At 45.1% G+C, this 18227-nt stretch overlaps 1 protein-coding gene across 2 annotated transcripts in view; it reads left to right on the top strand.

The window, feature by feature from the left end:
• The window catches only part of LOC121537033 (diacylglycerol kinase beta), a 160999-nt gene that overhangs the window by 100189 nt on the left and 42583 nt on the right, over nucleotides 1-18227 (top strand). For both annotated transcript variants that reach the window (XM_041844776.2, XM_041844775.2), the window contains 4 exons: nucleotides 2772-2857; nucleotides 3111-3200; nucleotides 5590-5750; nucleotides 13077-13141. In XM_041844776.2, coding sequence (XP_041700710.1) covers nucleotides 2772-2857; nucleotides 3111-3200; nucleotides 5590-5750; nucleotides 13077-13141 — 402 coding nt within the window. The remainder of the gene's footprint in view (nucleotides 1-2771; nucleotides 2858-3110; nucleotides 3201-5589; nucleotides 5751-13076; nucleotides 13142-18227) is intronic.

Here is an 18227-nt window from a genome sequence, read left to right as displayed (position 1 = left end):
CAACCAGTAAGAATTCCAGCTCTCACAGACCTGTTAGTTTTTCTTTAAGAAGCCCTCCTGTTCTCCACTCATTACCTGTATTAACTGCACCTGTTTGAACTCGTTACCTGTATAAAAGACACCTGTCCACACACTCAATCAAACAGACTCCAACCTCTCCACAATGGCCAGACCAGAGAGCTGTTTAAGGACATCAGGGAAAACAGGGAAAAAATTGTAGACCTGCACAAGGCTGGGATGGGCTACAGGACAATAGGCAAGCAGCTTGGTGAGAAGGCAACAACTGTTGCCGCAATTATTAGAAAATGGAAGAAGTTCAAGATGACGGTCAATCACCCTCGGTCTGGGGCTCCATGCAAGATCTCACCTTGTGGGGCATCAATGATCATGAGGAAGGTGAGGGATCAGCCCAGAACTACACGGCAGGACCTGGTCAATGACCTGAAGAGAGCTGGGACCACAGTCTCAAAGAAAACCATTAGTAACACACTACGCCGTCATGGATTAAAATCCTGCAGCGCACGCAAGGTCCCCCTGCTCAAGCCAGCGCATGTTCAGGCTTTTCTACAAAGGGGACAGGACGACTGCACCGTATTGAGGGGAGGATGAATGGGGCCATGTATCGCGAGATCTTGGCCAACAACCTCCTTCCCTCAGTAAGAGCATTGAAGATGGGTCGTGGCTGGGTCTCCCAGCATGACAACGACCCAAAACACACAGCCAGGGCAACTAAGGAGTGGCCTAGCCAGTCTCCAGACCTGAACCCAATAGAAAATCTTTGGAGGGAGCTGAAAGTCCGTATTGCCCAGCGACAGCCCCGAAACCTGAAGGATCTGGAGGAGGTCTGTATGGAGGAGTGGGCCAAAGTCCCTGCTGCATTGTGTGCAAACCTGGTCAAGACCTACAGGAAACGTATGATCTCTGTAATTGCAAACAAAGGTTTCTGTACCAAATATTAAGTTCTGCTTTTCTGATGTTTCAAATACTTATGTCATGCAATAAAATGCAAATGAATTACTTAAAAATCATACAATGTGATTTTCTGGATTTTTGTTTTAGATTCCGTCTCTCACAGTTGAAGTGTACCTATGATAAAAATTACAGACCTCTACATGCTTTGTAAGTAGGAAAACCTGCAAAATCGGCAGTGTATCAAATACTTGTTCTCCCCACTGTATGTCAACAATCTTTGAGAGTTTAATATTGATGAGGGTTGGAGGTTATTAAAAAGATGATTCACTATTCACATAACAGTCTGGGTGGTTACGGGGAGAGCCTTGGTGTCCTTACATGGAAAACATATTATCGTGTGAGACTACTGTTGTCTGATTGTTATGTGGGACCTTTATTTGGATTAGCCATTATTAGCCATTAGTCTGGCTCTTGATAGCTTTACTCATCATATTTATTAACCTATTTTGTTGTTCGCTAATGTTATGCGTGGGTTTGTTAGGGAACACACGAGTCATGGGTGAAGTTTAGCCATGCTTTACTGTAATTATCTGCTGGGCCTCATCACATGTCATGTCATCAATACACCCTGATGAAGACAGCTTGCTGTCAAATAAATTATTGCATCTGAGCTACCAGAGTGTGAGGTTTTTCCTTTTTTTTAATGTCATCAATACATGCCTCAATCTGATGTCATGACAGAAAAGTTTGCTTTTTTATCTGTCTTCACTCTCTCCTCGACTATTGTATAACTCCTCCATTGTTGGTCATCCTTGCAACACTTACAAAGGCATATTTGTCAGGACAGTGTGGATAGATACATATCTCAATACTGTATGTAGAGTTGCCCAAGCTTACCCCATTTGTACACTGTCCAAAGGCATATTTGTCAGGACATTATGGATACATATCTTAATGCGAACAGCTAAAGACAGGCCTCATTTTGTATGGCTATATAGCATTGCAGACACAGGGTTAATATAGACCCAGACAAATTCTCCAGCGCCGTTACCATGGGCTCCATGGCAACAGCCTCAGTCACCAGCAGGCTTTTAGAGTGGCAGATTGAAGCTGAGTGATTTGTTTAGAGAATACAATTAGTTGTTTTGTGTTGATTAAGAGTGATGTCTCTATCCTAATGCAGATGGTCGTTTGGCCCCGTTGTTGATGCGCTTTCTCCAACTAAGCCCACATGCATAAAACATCACAAATTGTCAAGCCTCATGCGGTGAGGTTAAAGGATATTAATGTTTAATGTTGATGTACAACTGTTTTGTTAAATGTGATACATACGCAGCTCGGTGCTGTAGCTACAGATTTCCCTGGAGTGCTGGCATGCTTGTGTTGTGCGTCACTAAGGATTAGTGCAGTTCACGTCAACGACCAGGAGAGAGAGCAGTCTGTCACACTGGTGTCACCCACCATGTCAGTGATACACACACACACACACTCACCCACACACGTATGCACACTTATGCACACACAAACACACATGCATGCACACACACATACACACAGGCACACACCCAGGCATAAGCACACACACACACAGACGTACCGGTGTGATGTTTGCACTGCAGCTGTTTTTTGGGGGCACATGAAAGCCCCTGTCGACACCTTTGTCCTGGCCCAGATTAAAGGTCCGTTTGAAGGTGACCCAGACACTCTGTAAGGCTGGACACCAGCCACATTAATACATCTGTCTCTCACTTTCTCTCTTTCTTTCTTTCTCTCTTTCTCTATCTCTCTGTGACTGTGTGTGTGTATGTGTGTGCGTGTGTATGTGTATATTTACATATTTATGTATTTATGTCTTCCAGGCTCAACTTCTTCCATGATGTCCCTGATTTCCGTGTGCTGGCGTGTGGAGGGGATGGGACAGTGGGATGGATCTTAGACTGCATTGGTGTGTCTTAATTCTATTGGATTAAACTCATGTATTATACATGAACCACAGTAACAGATTTAAATCTGGAAGCCATCCTTATAACTGTGAGAGTATCTGTGTTTTTGAGTGTCTGTGTGTGAGTGTATGTGCCTGATAAGCGGAGAAGACTATACATAATACTGTACAGGACACTGGCTACACCTTAATGTTATTTTCTCCGAAATCCATCAGAATTGTAATCATTATCTTATTGTTATCTGTCCATCTGCAGACAAGGCCAACTTCGCCAGAGATCCCCCTGTGGCCATCCTCCCTCTGGGCACAGGGAACGACCTGGCAAGATGCCTACGCTGGGGCGGAGGTGAGGACCTGTGTGTGTACATAAATCACAGTGCAAGTCTTCTTTTACGTTTTCCTACTCACTGAACGCTTCCATCTGAGGGCCTCCCGAGTGGCGCAGCGGGCCGTGACCGGGAGACCCATGAGGTGGCGCACAATTGGTCCAGCGTTGTCTGGTTAGGGGAGGGTTTGGCTGGCCGGGATGTCCTTTTCCCATCGGGCTCTAGCGACTCTTTGTGGCGGGTCGTGCGCCTGCAAGCTGACTTCGGTCGCCAGTTGTACGGTGTTTCCTCCGACACATTGGTGCGGCTGGCTTCCGGATTAAGCGAGCAGTGTGTCAAGAAGCAGTGCGGCTTGGCAGGGTCGTGTTTCGGAGGACGTATGGCTCTCAACCTTTGCCTCTCCCGAGTCCGTACGGGAGTTGCAGCGATGGTACAAGACTGTAACTACCAATTGAATATCAGGGGTAAAAAAATATGCTTCCATCAGCAATATTTTCCCCAAAATCCTCACAATGCATCCTCATAGAGCTAACTTGAAAGTGCTCTATAATGCAAAGCGGAGTTCTTATATAATCCCTGCTTGCCATTGGCCTGTTTTTGGGCCAATGGTTGCAACCCTGATTATGACTGACTGCTTAACCTGACCCTGGCTTGTAGAGGCCAGCAGAGCACTTTAGCCAGGCGGCAGGCTTATGATGTTATGATGTTTGTAAACTAAATAGACAGATAGTTCCCAGGGGCTTTTTGACCAAGCACCATTTGAATACATTATGTTCCCGGAAAAGTCATTTAAAAAGCAGCTGGATTCTTTGAAGTTTTCTGACCAGATGTACAGCAGTACAGTAGTAGATAGTAGCTGTGAGTGGTCTGTTTGTGGAAACATATTGCACATGCTTTTTAATTCCTAGCACAGTAAACTTATCTAAATTGTGTTTGGTGACACAATTTCCTATTGATCTCCTGTTAAGTGGCAGATGTTTATTGACAGATGTTATAGGCCTGTTGTAACCATATGAGTCAGGATTGGGCTGTATGTTAGCCTGTGTGTGTCATGGGTATTGGGATAATACTTGTATGCTTTTGCAAACATGAAAGAGTATAAGTAGTCTGTGAGTTGTTCGTTCAATATTCAGGGTATAAAGTATGCTAATTGACTTCTTACATTACATCATCATTGCTTTCTCCCTCTGTGATTTGGTATAAGTGTGAGCTCAGACTGTTGGAGAGCACATGAGGGGGAACAAGTGTCATCACACATGGCCCCTGGCTCTTAGGGGAGGTCATGTGTGTAAATTGGAGAGAGGAGAATATTCAGCCTCTCTTGGAGGACAAATAATGGAAGTAGATTTCAGATGTTTCTTTCATATTACAACAAATGTGTTTCATAGTGATCCCCTCATTAAAACCCTGAAGCTCCTCATGCACCTTGTTTAGAGAGTGAGGTAGCAACAGTGTTCCTTTCTCTTCAGTGGCCATGTGTTAGTAGCACAGGAGGGGGGAACATGTGTCATCACACGTTGGCCCTGGCTCTCAGGACGTAAGTGTCAGAGTCCCCTGGTGCTCTCAGTGTGATGGGTCCTCATTATACGCTCACACCCCCCATGACAGCCAGTGATATAACACTAACAACGGCCCACCTCTCAGCAGTTCTGAGCACAGTCATCATTAGAGTCATTATGGTTCAGACCCACTGGGCCTCAGACACAGAGGACCCGGTTACCGGAGCCCGAGAGGGGGTTCTATCCCATGGCACAGTGTAATGATGACTCTATTGTGTACGCTCATACTGTTTACCAACATTCTCTCAGAGAGTCCCGTCGGTTGGTTGGAGTTCTATTTCGTGGCATTGTACTTACTTACTTACTTCCTCATTTTACATTTACATTTTAGTCATTTAGCAGACACTCTTATCCAGAGCGACTTACAGTTAGTGAGTGCATACATTCTTTTTAAAAAATTTCATACTGGCCCCCCAGTACTCCTCTTCATCCCCTCTGAGACATAAGGCCACAAAGAGGACTTTACTGTGTACACTCATACTGTCTGGTTCCAAAATCTGTGTACACTCATACTGTCTGCCGTTAGGCTGTTTTATCAGTCACTGTGTGAGGGCTTCTCAGACCTCTGGAGACACATAGGAGGAGAGGGCTGTGGTTCTTTTCCGATGTACTCCCTTGAAACCATTTAGTTTTTCTCTTTGCTTGCTTCTAGGAATCTAAGGCCTCTGACCTCACATTCAATGAAATACCGAAAGCACTATACAACTTGATGAATACTAGACCTTGTATTTATAAAAGTAGGTCTGAGAGCCCGGGGCTGAGAGTGTGGGTGACCTTAGTGTGTGTGATGGCTGTATCTCCTCGTGTCCTATGTCTAACTTTTCACCCGTCTCTCTCTCCTGTCCTGTAGGTTATGAAGGAGGTAGTCTGCTGAAGTTCCTGCGGGACATAGAGCACAGCACAGAGATGGTTCTGGACAGATGGAACATCGACATCGTCCCTGTTGACAAGGAGGAGAAGGGAGACCCTGTCCCCAACAGCATCGTCAACAACTACTTCTCCATCGGAGTGGTGAGGGAACAGACCACACAGACACACTACACACGCACACAGACGTCCATGCACGCATGCACACACACACACACACACACACACACACACACACACACTCACACTGTAGTTATCAGTCTCACCAGGAAATTTTTGTTGACCTGCAGAACCAATTTTCACCCTCATTCTTATCCTTAAAACACACACACACACAATCCTACCTGGCTCTCCATATTCAGTTCAAACCATAAGAGGGACATAGCAAAGGCAAAATTGTGGTGTAGAACAGTAGACGGGGGTTCCGGTGGTCCTTCCCCAGAATTGTTTTGACATTTTAAAACACATTTCCTACAATTCTACACAGTTTGACATAACTTATTACGCCTATTTTGAGAGGTATTTTGAGGGGTATATGGAGGGGGTATTTTGAAAACACAGTATAAGTGGAAGGATAAGTGGAAGGACAAGTCGTCACCATTTGTAATGAAGGTATTTCAAGGCAAATATTAAAAAGACACAAAAAATGAAGGCTGAGTTGTAGGATAATGATGCACACATGCATATTTATTTATATTAAGAAGACACAAAAGACAGACCAGGGTTCTATCGGTTGCCAGTTGTACGGTGTTTCCTCCAACACATTGGTGCGTCTGGCTTCTGGGTTAAGCAAGCAGTGTGTCAAGAAGCAGTGCGGCTTGGCAGGGTTGTGTTTTGGACGCATGACTCTCGACCTTCGCCTCTCCCGAGTAAATAAAAAAAATAAAAAAGAAGACACAAAAGATGAAGACTGAGTTGTATTATAGTTGGACTTCCACTACCTTATGCCCAGTCCACATGTCCCCCCATCCCCCGTGGCAATTTTGCCTATGGGACATAGGCACAGTACTATGCCACAGTATGGGATTGCCTATCCCAGCAGGAGTTAAACAATTTGCTGAATCCCCGGTGGTTTCTAAGCCTCTCAGGCAGGTTAATTACTGTATTTCCCCTTTTAATGGGAAGGAACCAGCATCTCCCTGGTCCCTGTTGCTTAGCAACCCTTTATCTCCCTCCTCACGGTCCCAGTGTTCAAAACAAATTACCATGGGTATGCCTCAAACGTATTAGACTAGAGGGAACAGAGGGACGAGGTCAAATGGGTGCTGTCTCAGTTGTTGTCTTGTTGTCTCTCTCAATCAACCCCTGACACTTCAGATGGGTGTTTCATATCTCTGTTATCAAATCTACGGTTGCTTAACAGTAAGGTGCCTACAGCACCTCATTTGAGAAAGCAATCCCTTTTATGGTCTTTCCTCTCTTTATTTTCCTTTGCAGGGAAGCCTAAAAATGCACAAACAGCCAGAAGTAGACAGTGAGACTTAGCCGAAGTGTGATTGGTACATTATATGTCTGGACCAATCACAGGTAGGACGAGGATCAGGGAGGAAGGGGCTAACTTGGCAGGGATACGATGCACTACTGTGATGTTATGCAACCCAGCCTCCCACTGGTCCCAGGCCTGCCACATATTCAGCAGGTTTCTGCCAAACACATGAATCTACCATCCTGTTACTGCTGCGCTATGAGTAAACCCTAGCCTGCTGGTCCCATATCTGTTTGTCCTGTATTGCCAACAATGACAATATTGAAAGCAGTTGCTTGGGATCAGTACTTGATCTCATAATGTTAAGCATATTGCAGATCGAATGGAAAGGCAAAAGGGTTTAATTAGAATGTGGATGTTATTAGCAAATGACCAACCCTCTGACCTTTCTATCTAGACAATGGGTCTTTCTCCACTGTGTAATGCCTGTGTCAGAAGGGCCAGGGGATGCAGGCTATGGGGTGGCCAGGGGACAATGCCCTCTCTGTGGGATTCAGATGTGGGCTGGGTGGGTAGTAGTGCCAGTGCCAGGATGGTCCATACTTTGGTTGCAGCCACTGTCTAGTATCTACCCTGGCTGTAGACCATTTCTAAAGAAGAGCTGGCTACATTTTAAAGTATTATTGATGATATAACAGTGATTTACAGTCCATTTACATTCAAATATATCAAAATTATATGTTCCTCAGAGGACCTTTTAAGCTCAAACTCTGATCCCTTTGAAGGATTCTGTGTTTATGTAATCCACTATGACCAATGCCATTCCCATGTTGTAGTTGGCGCTTTTGGTCTGCTGTAGCCTACTCCTAGCTCTCTGCCCTGATCTAATGCGGCAGGCATGGCCCTGTAACAGGGCAACACATCTCATCTCCAATACTTCAGTTGCCAGGGACAGATGGCTGCATATCTGTGCACCAATGACACCTGAGCAAACGAGCGCTTGCGCGATGACTCACGCCATATCATGATGTAATCATTAGCAATCCTGAATCAGGTTCAATGTCCATACCCATATTGGGGCATTGCTTCCTGCCATCACAGTCACAGACCTTCCCCTCCCGGGACAGGGATTGGGTTGCCATGGCGTTGGCGCTCTCAAGGACAATTTTCGAATCTCAACTGTCATCTGTTTCTTGTTGCAGTGAGTTAATTGTGGATGACATGGTGGCTGTATTGAATGTCACTGAGAGAATGCTCTAGGCTAAAGATGTGTTTTGTGGTATTGCTATTTTATTCTCTGCCTTAGATTACTTTGTATTGCTTTTTGGGCATCAGTGCTTTGCACTAAGTACACACTTAAGCTTGATCATATTAAATAACAAATAAAATCTAACAAAATCATACAACATACATCCTAAGAAGAGTCAACCATAAATCCATATTAAGAGCTTCATATAAAATCTTTCTCTGGTCACTGTCAAACTTTAGTCTGGATACAATGACACTGACTGAAGCTTGTCTAGAGGAAACCAACTCTTTGACAAGACGGCTTCATGTCAGCCATTCTGGATCTATTTCACCATACAGACACTACATTAACATTAACCCTCAGTCATTACTGTAACCCTAACACACTGATCAGATGGAAGAGGAGTCAACATGTACATATAATAATAAATAATATGTCATTTAGCAGACGCTTTTATCCAAAGCGACTTACAGTCATGTGTGCATACATTTATTTTGTGTATGGGTGGTCCCGGGGATCGAACCCACTACCTTGGCGTTACAAGCGCCGTGCTCTACCAGCTGAGCTACAGAGGACCACGTATGGCAGGCGCCTTTGCTATCAACCCCAAGCCCTGAGCCTCACTTCAATCCCACATCCCCATATAAAATTCCAAGACTTCCTTCCTTCCTTACCTTGCCCTCTTAGCCCCCCTATAATTCAAACAATTCAGCCCCACTTCAGTCTCATATTCCCACAGAAATCTCCAAGACTTCCCTCCCTGCCTTGCCTTTCCAGTAGGTATTAGGCCCTCCATTCACTCCTATAGTGTATTACATCCCTGCGCCCTGAGTGATCCCGTTCCCAACCCTCACCCTGAAAATAATCTGTGTGAGGAATTAGTGAGAGGGAAATCACACCATGTCAGCAGCCATTAAAGAAGCCACCTCACCCCTTCCCCACCCCCTTAGCTTGGGGAAGCCGATCTCTCCAGGGTGCAAGAGAACGATGAAATGGGTCCTGCCATCAACAATCTATCTGCTCTCCAAGCGTGGCTCTATGCCTAGCTATATAAGGGAGGCAGGTAGCTTAGTGGGTAAGAGCGTTGTGCCAGTAACCGAAAGGTCGCTGGTTCTAGTCCCCGGGCCGACTAGGTGAAAAATCTGTCGATGTGCCCTTAAGCAAGGCACTTAACCCTAAATGCTCCTGTAAGTCGCTCTGGATAAGAGCGTCTGCTAAATGACTAAAATGTAAATGTAAAATGTAAGTGGAGAGTGCCTGAAGTGGAGAGTGCCTGAAGTGGAGATTGCCTGGGACTGGCTCTGGCCCTCCTATCATGTAATGCTCTCTGGCTCTCTGGCTATGCGTTAGCTATAGCTACTTACCCACCGTGTTACTCTGTGGACTGTGGATCCGATCCACAGTGACCTGTCCTGTCGACAGCAGGGTATGTAGTGCTTGCTTGGGACAGCCAGGCCAGGCCTCTAGGGAGGGTAGAGGGAAGTGAAGGTTAGACTGGGGGGATGAAGAGGGGAGAGAGAGAGGTGCGGGGGGAGGAGTAGTGCTGGCAACACCAAAGGTCAGGGGAAGTATCAGTGACAGGAAGTTAGCGTCTGCCAGGTTCAGACCAGGTTACCGCGGTAATGAGTGACACCTGGCTGGGTCTTAAAGATATGGAGGAAAACATCCCCCCCACCCTGTACTCTTCTCTGTGTCTGTCAGAACACACATGCACTCACACAGATACACATCATATGGGGCGGCAGGTAGCTTAGTGGTTAAGAGCGTTGTGCCAGTAACCGAAAGGTCGCTGGTTCTAATCCCCGAGCCGACTAGGTGAAAAAGCTGCCGATATGCCCTTGAGCAAGGCACTTAACCCTAATTGCTCCTGTAAGTCGCTCTGGATAAGAACGTCTGCTAAATGACTAAAAAATTTTAACAAATTAAATATCATAGGTACTGTAAACAAAGTTACAGTATGAACCCACATATACACACAAACTATTTCTCTCTCTTTCACAAACACACACACACAAACACACAAAGATACTGTATATAAGCAGCATGCATTGCTTACATAAAAACACAATTCTCTCAGGAACAGGACCCCAGTGAGTCGCGTTAGCACCTGCTACCTACGGCTATGATGACAGGGGCACAGATGGACTCCACACAGGCACAGCAGCTCTCTACGATAGGCTCACTATGACCCTGTATGGGCATGCAGATCTAGAGCTCCGGTTCTGTTTGACCACCCTAATTTATCTTATTCAAAAGCAATTTCAATGGTAATTCTTCATTTAGAATTTAGTCCATGCCTGGGCTTAATCTGTGTCCAGAAAACAATTTTGTAGAGCTGTATTTGTCAACTTGCAGAGTGTGATACACCTAAACCAATGGGTGACTGGACTGGATGGATGGCTTTGAAGTATGTCCCAGTGCTGCAGAATGGGGCGAGGGTTAAGAGGGGGGAGGTAGGGGTTAGGGTTGAGAGGGGGGAGATAGGGGTGAGGGTTGAGAGGGGAGAGATAGGGGTGAGGGTTGAGAGGGGAGAGATAGGGGTGAGGGTTGAGAGGGGGGAGATAGGGGTGACTGTTGAGAAGGGAGAGATAGGTGTGATACCCACTTTTCCCCAGATCACACTTTGATGTTCCCGAAAGGGCACTAACCAAAATGGGTTGAAAAAGCAACCTATTTCTCCCTCTATCTGGGGGCTGTGGTAGAAATGGTTCTGAGGTGACATTTATTTTCCAGCGAGTGATTTGTTTGTTTGTCCACTCCCCCTCCCCCCTCACGCCCCCACCATGTGCCAAACATCAAATGGCAAGATCAAAACAACCTTCATCACACAGAGTCAACTACGGGTAATAGCAAATGTCACATATTTACAGTGACAGCATTTGGGGACAGTATAGGCTACTGGCTGATGCTTGCTCTAGGAGCACTGGACACAATGCAGTGTCACATATAGTTGCTATTTGTTGTGTTTTCGGAGGCTGTTGTGATACTGTGACACTGCGAGTCACATTAAGGTCTTGCCCTAGATACAGGACATGCAGTCCTTCAATAAAACAAATGTCATGATTTCTTTCCCACCTCTCGCCCTCCCTTTTTTAAACATGGCACAAGGCCCAGAGGTTAACAACAAACCAACTCCCCGCATCCACCTATCTTCTAATCACTATGCTTAGTATTTGGCGTATGATATGTGGTTTTCATCCAGACCTCCAATAGCACCTGTCCCCCCAGGTTCCAGTTTAAATGCATCCCATATTCACAACCACTGAGCCAGACCAAGTGAGCAGGTGCAGCACTATTTTGGGACCCACTAGTTGATAATGTTGTGGGACATGCGTTAGGTTTGATGGAGGGAGAGCCCTGGAGATGACAGGGGCTCCAAAGGATAGTGGGAGGAGGGTGACTGGGTGATGGTGATGTGGCGTGCCATACCTCCAACCAATCATTCAATCTTTTCCGGTCTCCTCTCCTTCTCTCTGGTGACCGCTGAAACACCTGCACAGGTGTGCAGGAATCCAGTCAATGCCCCAACCGATGGTTGGTCTCTCTGTAGGGCTCCAGGTTTGTTTACCATTATTGCCAGGACCTGTGCCAGGCTGAATAGCGACCTGAACTCTGGTCCCTAGGGCAGTGGCTGGCACACAGGGGTCTGGTCCCACTTCCTCCTTCTGTCCCGAGTGGTGGGAAAGGAGAGGGAAGGAGGGAGAGAGGGGTGAGTGAGAGAGAGAGACCTGCTCACTGCAGGATGTGGTAGTGTTGAGCTGCCTGCCAGTCAGCATTCGACTGCCTGCCTGCCTCAGTCTAAATATAGGAGCAGATCTGTTACAATGACAGGTCTGATTTGTCAATTATTCCCTCCTTCATTCTCTCTGGCTTTCTCTCTTTCGCTCTCTGGATCTCTCCCTTTTCTCTGGCAATCTCTCTTTCTCTCTCCCTTGGTCTCTCTACCTCTCTCTTCTCCCACTTCTCTCTCTCTCTCTTTTGACATTCTGTCTATGCTTTAATCATTCTTTGTGTTAGCAGAATGTGCTCTAGTTTCAATTTCAGCAATGTCGCCAAGACAACATCAGTGACTGATGACAGGGACTTTTTCCATTGTTGAGAATAGGTTTGACCTGATGGCCTTTCCAAAGGTTCTTTGTCCATTTATTTCTATGAGCAGATCAAAATGCCAAAAATAATTGCCATCTTCATTGCAGTCTAGTAGCAATTCTCATAGCCACCATCATCACCATCACCACAACTGGTAGGAAACCAGTTGTCTGTCTTTCAGGACATCGCCCTGTTAACCATTTCCTCCATACCCCATCCTCTCTGCCTGTCCATTACCGGAAAACCTCTCCTCTCCATCTAATAAAATCACTTATTCATCCAGCGTGATGCTTTTTATCCTACAGTACAAAGTCACCATCTCTCACTCTGTGCTCTGTCCACCACAAGACTAATATGAGTGAGATCCCCCTGCCCTCAGGCCTCAGGTCATGGCAGAGCTGAGACGGGCTCTAGAGAACACACACACACACACACACACCCATACCCCATCCTTCATAAGTGGGGTCATTCCTAGTGTTGGAGCCATTTGACTGATTACATCCACCCCTGCCCCCAGAGGTCATCCCAGGGCTGGGGTCAAACACACAACACAGGGGGTAGGCAGGGCAGGGGGATAGGTGGTGACTTTATGACCCTGTTATCAGGCCTAGCGCAGTCCTAGGATCACATAGGCACAGGATCACGAGCACAAAGGTGAAAGGTAATGCCCCAGTAGTAGCCTAAAACTCTCTGTCTCCCCCTATAGGATGCGTCCATCGCTCACCGCTTCCACTTGATGAGAGAGAAGCACCCAGAGAAATTCAACAGCAGGTGAGAGATTGATATAGACTTTGTTTCACTTAACCTAAGGTGTATTGGTGTCCCTGTGTTGTCTCAAGCTGCTAGTGACACAGTGAATGGTCATTACTCATTAGCTGCTCCCAACTGCCATCAACCAGATAGAGTCCCTCTGTGCTCTGAAAACCTATACATATTCGAAGAAATCAATAATCAATGGTCAGGACAAACCCTGCCTGCTTAGTGACATCAGTAGATTGGCATTGCCTGGCTTCTGTCTGTGATGGTAATGGAAAATAACTAACTGATTTGTGACGTAAAGACGGGATCCATGTGGCCAAAGTACAGTGTCTATGCTAACTGACTAGCTGGCTGGCCGGCCCTGGAAAAGGACAGACTGACTCATATAGTTACTACCATTTTGTCCTGCTATGAGTCATGTTCTATGCGTTCTGATGCAATGGCTGTGAAATTTTGTACATGGGTCAAACATTTATGGAAGTAGTTATACACACCAATTTGTACACAATTCGTAAAAAATATTTGATTTTACTGAGGCAATTCTGACATTTTGCATGGTAATATGCAATGATTTTGTCAAATTTGTCACAAAATGCGCTGATGAAGGAAAATGTTTGTTGACTTGTGGCTTGATTGAACAACAATATGCGGTAAATGTGTGGTGATTGGTTGAAATTACAAGCCCTTTTTTTTTACTGTAGTGATCGTCAGTTTTATGCAATAATATTGCACTGATTTGCAGGCAGATCGCTCAAGAGCGACTTGAGCGGGAAATGTCTTCAGAACTGACCACTAGGGGCAACAGTGAGCGCTAGTACCATCAAGTAGGCTTGGGTTTTGCTAGGGCAATGTGGATCAGAAGTTTTTGTTGTTGTTTGTTTTAACCCTATCCCAAACCTTAACCCTTAACCTTCTAAATTTGACGTTTTAAGCAACTTAGAAATGTGACTTTTGGAGAAACGGAATGATACTGAGCAGGAGGAGTCAACCCAGGGTGTCAAAAACACTTTGGAGGAGGAACGTGGATAAATGTCTAATTCTCAGTGAGACTGTGAGAGCATGTTGCTGATTTGACTGTTTAATGCGGTAATAGTGCAGTGATTGGTCAAATGTAATATGCAGGAAATTGTTGATTTTGCAAAAAAGAATCGATCACAGAATCCCAAAATCCTGAAGGGACTGAATATTGTCCATTGAACTCATTGCCAGTCAGTCCTTGTGTAATACAAAAGCTCATATTAGAAGCAGCCAGAATCCACGCAACTCTTCCTACCAGTCAAATGAATGAAATTAATAATTTAGAACATCGGATCCAGCTCTGGCCTTCAACTTTCCTTGCATAACTTTTTTTTTTTTTAAATGATTACATCACATTAAAATCTATTGAATCAAAGGGTTATTTTCCTGCCAACAGACAAGACAGACATTATGACTAAATGCTGCCTGTCAATGTCAGTTCACACAATGGAGGCTTGCTTCACGTGACAGAGAGGGAGATTCAGATTCAGAGTGTTTAATAGTCACATGTACAGGGTTGCAGATGTGATTGCAGGGTACAATTAAAATATTACGCTTCGAGCTCCAATATGCAGGACTAAGTGAAATAAAATACAGAAAATTGTAATAAAAAACAACAGTAAAAATAGAAATAGCACTTTATACATATTATACAACGGGTGGGTCTAATCCTGAATGCTGATTGGTTAAAAACGTATTCCAGCCGGTGTCTATTCCACAAATTACCACCTGCTCAATCCACTGTCTCATCAGCCCAGCCAGCCACTTTATAAACTTGATCTCCACTATAAAAAGCATCTAGACATTATCTCACATTTCTTTTAGACTAACATTTAGTTTTCAACAACGGATTTGTATAAACCTTGCTGTCTGTCTCTCCGACATTTGCAACATAGTTTCAATATTCAAATTCGATCTCCAGCTGTCCCATAGTAATGAACGTCAGGCAGCGTTTCTCAGCCAGTCAAAATCATAAATCAGCTGGCATCATTTTTATGGATATATACAAAGAAATGTCAATTGAAAAAAGGTAAAAATAAACGAAGTACAGCTAGCTCCTCTGAACAACAGTGCCACATTAGCTCATTGTTATGGATGTATCCAAATCTATGTCACTAGAAAACAGCTTAAACTAATGCAAATGCAGCTACTTTGCTGTTATTTTGGCTGCACTTTTTGACGTGACTGTAAATTAGCCGTAGTTGGCTAGCTAGCAAGCAAGGGATAAAAACGTTGCCAGCCAGTATGGCAATGGAACATTTAGAATGAACGACTGTCCAGTCCATAGATACAGAACAAAAAGACTGAACCACTGGGTCGCGTCTCTGGCAACTGAACCGATAGAACGAACGACCAGCCGGCTTGGGTAGCAACCCTAGATTTGTGTCGGGACTATATCTTGTGGAAGGATGAAATAGTATGAATAAATTCATCAAAATAACGTTTTAAATGAAAATATGTCAATCATTATTTGAATATGTTGGTAACCCGTGCACTCGAAGCCGGTGTTTGAAATGTCCATAGGGGGAGTAGAGGGGGGGGGGCAGCTGGAGAAAAAATGTAGTTGACTAGCAGATAGCTGTCTAGTGGTGGGTATTCAGTAGCCTGAGGGTAGACACTATTGTCCAGTCTTTCAGTCTGAGTGATTGAAGCGGGGACAACAGGGCATGGCTTGGGTGGCTGGGATCCCTGATGATCTTCTTGGCCTTCCGGCGACACCTGGTGATGTATGTGTCCTGTAGGGCAGGCAGTGTGCACCCAATGGTGTATTCGGCTGCACGTATCACCCTCTGTAGAGCCTTGCGGTGCACGGCGATGGAGTTGCATTAGCACGCTGTGACGCAGCCCGACAGTATGCTCTCGATGGTGCTCCTGTAGAACACTGTGAGGGCCCTTGGGAACAGGCTGGATTTCTTCAGCATCCTGAGGTTGAAGAGTCGCTGTCGTGCCTTCTTCACTACGGTGTCTGTGTAGTTAGACCATTTCAGCTTCTCTGAGATGTGTACACCGAGGAATTTGAAGTTATTGACCCACGGCGGCCCAGTTGATGAGGATGGGGGCGTGTCCAGCCTGGTTCCTCCTGAAGTCCACAATCAGCTCTTTTGTATTGCTAACGTTGAGGGAGAGGTTGTTGAGAGAGAGAGAGAGAGAGACTCCCTGTCATCTCTATTTAAGGAAAGGGACCAAAGTGTAAGAACCAAATCACTGTTCTCAACTCAATTATGTCCCATTGTGTCTTCAAATTGCAGCAATTGAGGAAAAGTGGAACATAATTTGGGAGGTTGACAGGCTTAATGGGCAGCAACAGTGATGTGTGACTGACCGGTACTGTATGTACTAAGTAACTTGTGGATTTTTTTTTTAAAGACGTTTCTCGGGGACTGGATTGTCCCCCACCTCCTGTCACACACACACTCCCAGTGGTCTTTTACGGTACATCGTAACTCCTTTGATGTTCATCTCTTTCATTTCCAGTCTTTGCTTGGCTTTATCCCCCGATGCCTCCTCTACTCACTGATCTTTCTTTCTTTATTTATTTAACCTTTATTTAACCAGGTAAGCCAGTTGAGAACAAGTTCTCATTTACAACTGCGACCTGGCCAAGATAAAGCAAAGCAGTGCGATAAAAACAACACAGAGTTACACATAGGATAAACAAAACATACAGTCAATAATACAATAGAAAATCTATATACAGTGTGTGCAAATGTCGTACGTTATGGAGGTAAGGCAATAAATAGGCCATAGTGCAAAATAATTACAATTTAGTATTAACACTGGAGTGATACAGTGAGGAAAAAAAGTATTTGATCCCCTGCTGATTTTGTATGTTTGCCCACTGACAAAGACATGATCAGTCTATAATTTTAATGGTAGGTTTATTTGAACAGTGAGAGACAGAATAACAACAACAAAAATCCAGAAAAACGCATGTCAAAAATGTTATAAATTGATTTGCATTTTAATGAGGGAAATAAGTATTTGACCCCTCTGCAAAACATGACCCAGTACTTGGTGGCAATCACAGAGGTCAGACGTTTCTTGTAGTTGGCCACCAGGTTTGCACACATCTCAGGAGGGATTTTGTTCCACTCGTCTTTGCAGATCTTTTCCAAGTCATTAAGGTTTCTTGGCTGACGTTTGGCAACTCGAACCTTCAGCTCCCTCCACAGATTTTCTATGGGATTAAGGTCTGGAGACTGGCTATGCCACTCCAGGACCTTAATGTGCTTCTTCTTGAGCCACTCCTTTGTTGCTTTGGCCGTGTGTTTTGGGTCATTGTCATGCTGGAATACCCATCCACGACCCATTTTCAATGCCCTGGCTGATGGAAGGAGGTTCTCACCCAAGATTTGACGGTACATGGCGCCGTCCATCGTCCCTTTGATGCGGTGAAGTTGTCCTGTCCCCTTAGCAGAAAAACACCCCCAAAGCATAATGTTTCCACCTCCATGTTTGACGGTGGGGATGGTGTTCTTGGGGTCACAGGCAGCATTCCTCATCCTCCATACACGGCGAGTTGAGTTGATGCCAAAGAGCTCGATTTTGGTCTCATCTGACCACAACACTTTCACCCAGTTCTCCTCTGAATCATTCAGATGTTCATTGGCAAACTTCAGATGGCCCTGTATATGTGCTTTCTTGAGCAGGGGGACCTTGCAGGCACTGCAGGATTTCAGTCCTTCACGGCGTAGTGTGTTACCAATTGTTTTCTTGGTGACTATGGTCCCAGCTGCCTTGAGATCATTGACAAGATCCTCCCGTGTAGTTCTGGGCTGATTCCTCACCGTTCTCATGATCATTGCAACTCCACGAGGTGAGATCTTGCATGGAGCCCCAGGCTGAGGGAGATTGACAGTTCTTTTGTGTTTCTTCCATTTGCGAATAATCGCAACAACTGTTGTCACCTTCTCACCAAGCTGCTTGGCGATGGTCTTGTAGCCCATTCCAGCCTTGTGTAGGTCTACAATCTTGTCCCTGACATCCTTGGAGAGCTCGTTGGTCTTGGCCATGGTGGAGAGTTTGGAATCTGATTGATTGCTTCTGTGGACAGGTGTCTTTTATACAGGTAACAAACTGA

This window comes from Coregonus clupeaformis, chromosome 23 (assembly GCF_020615455.1).
Source record: "Coregonus clupeaformis isolate EN_2021a chromosome 23, ASM2061545v1, whole genome shotgun sequence".
NCBI lineage: Eukaryota > Metazoa > Chordata > Actinopteri > Salmoniformes > Salmonidae > Coregonus > Coregonus clupeaformis.
This window is presented reverse-complemented; position numbering and strand designations above follow the sequence as displayed.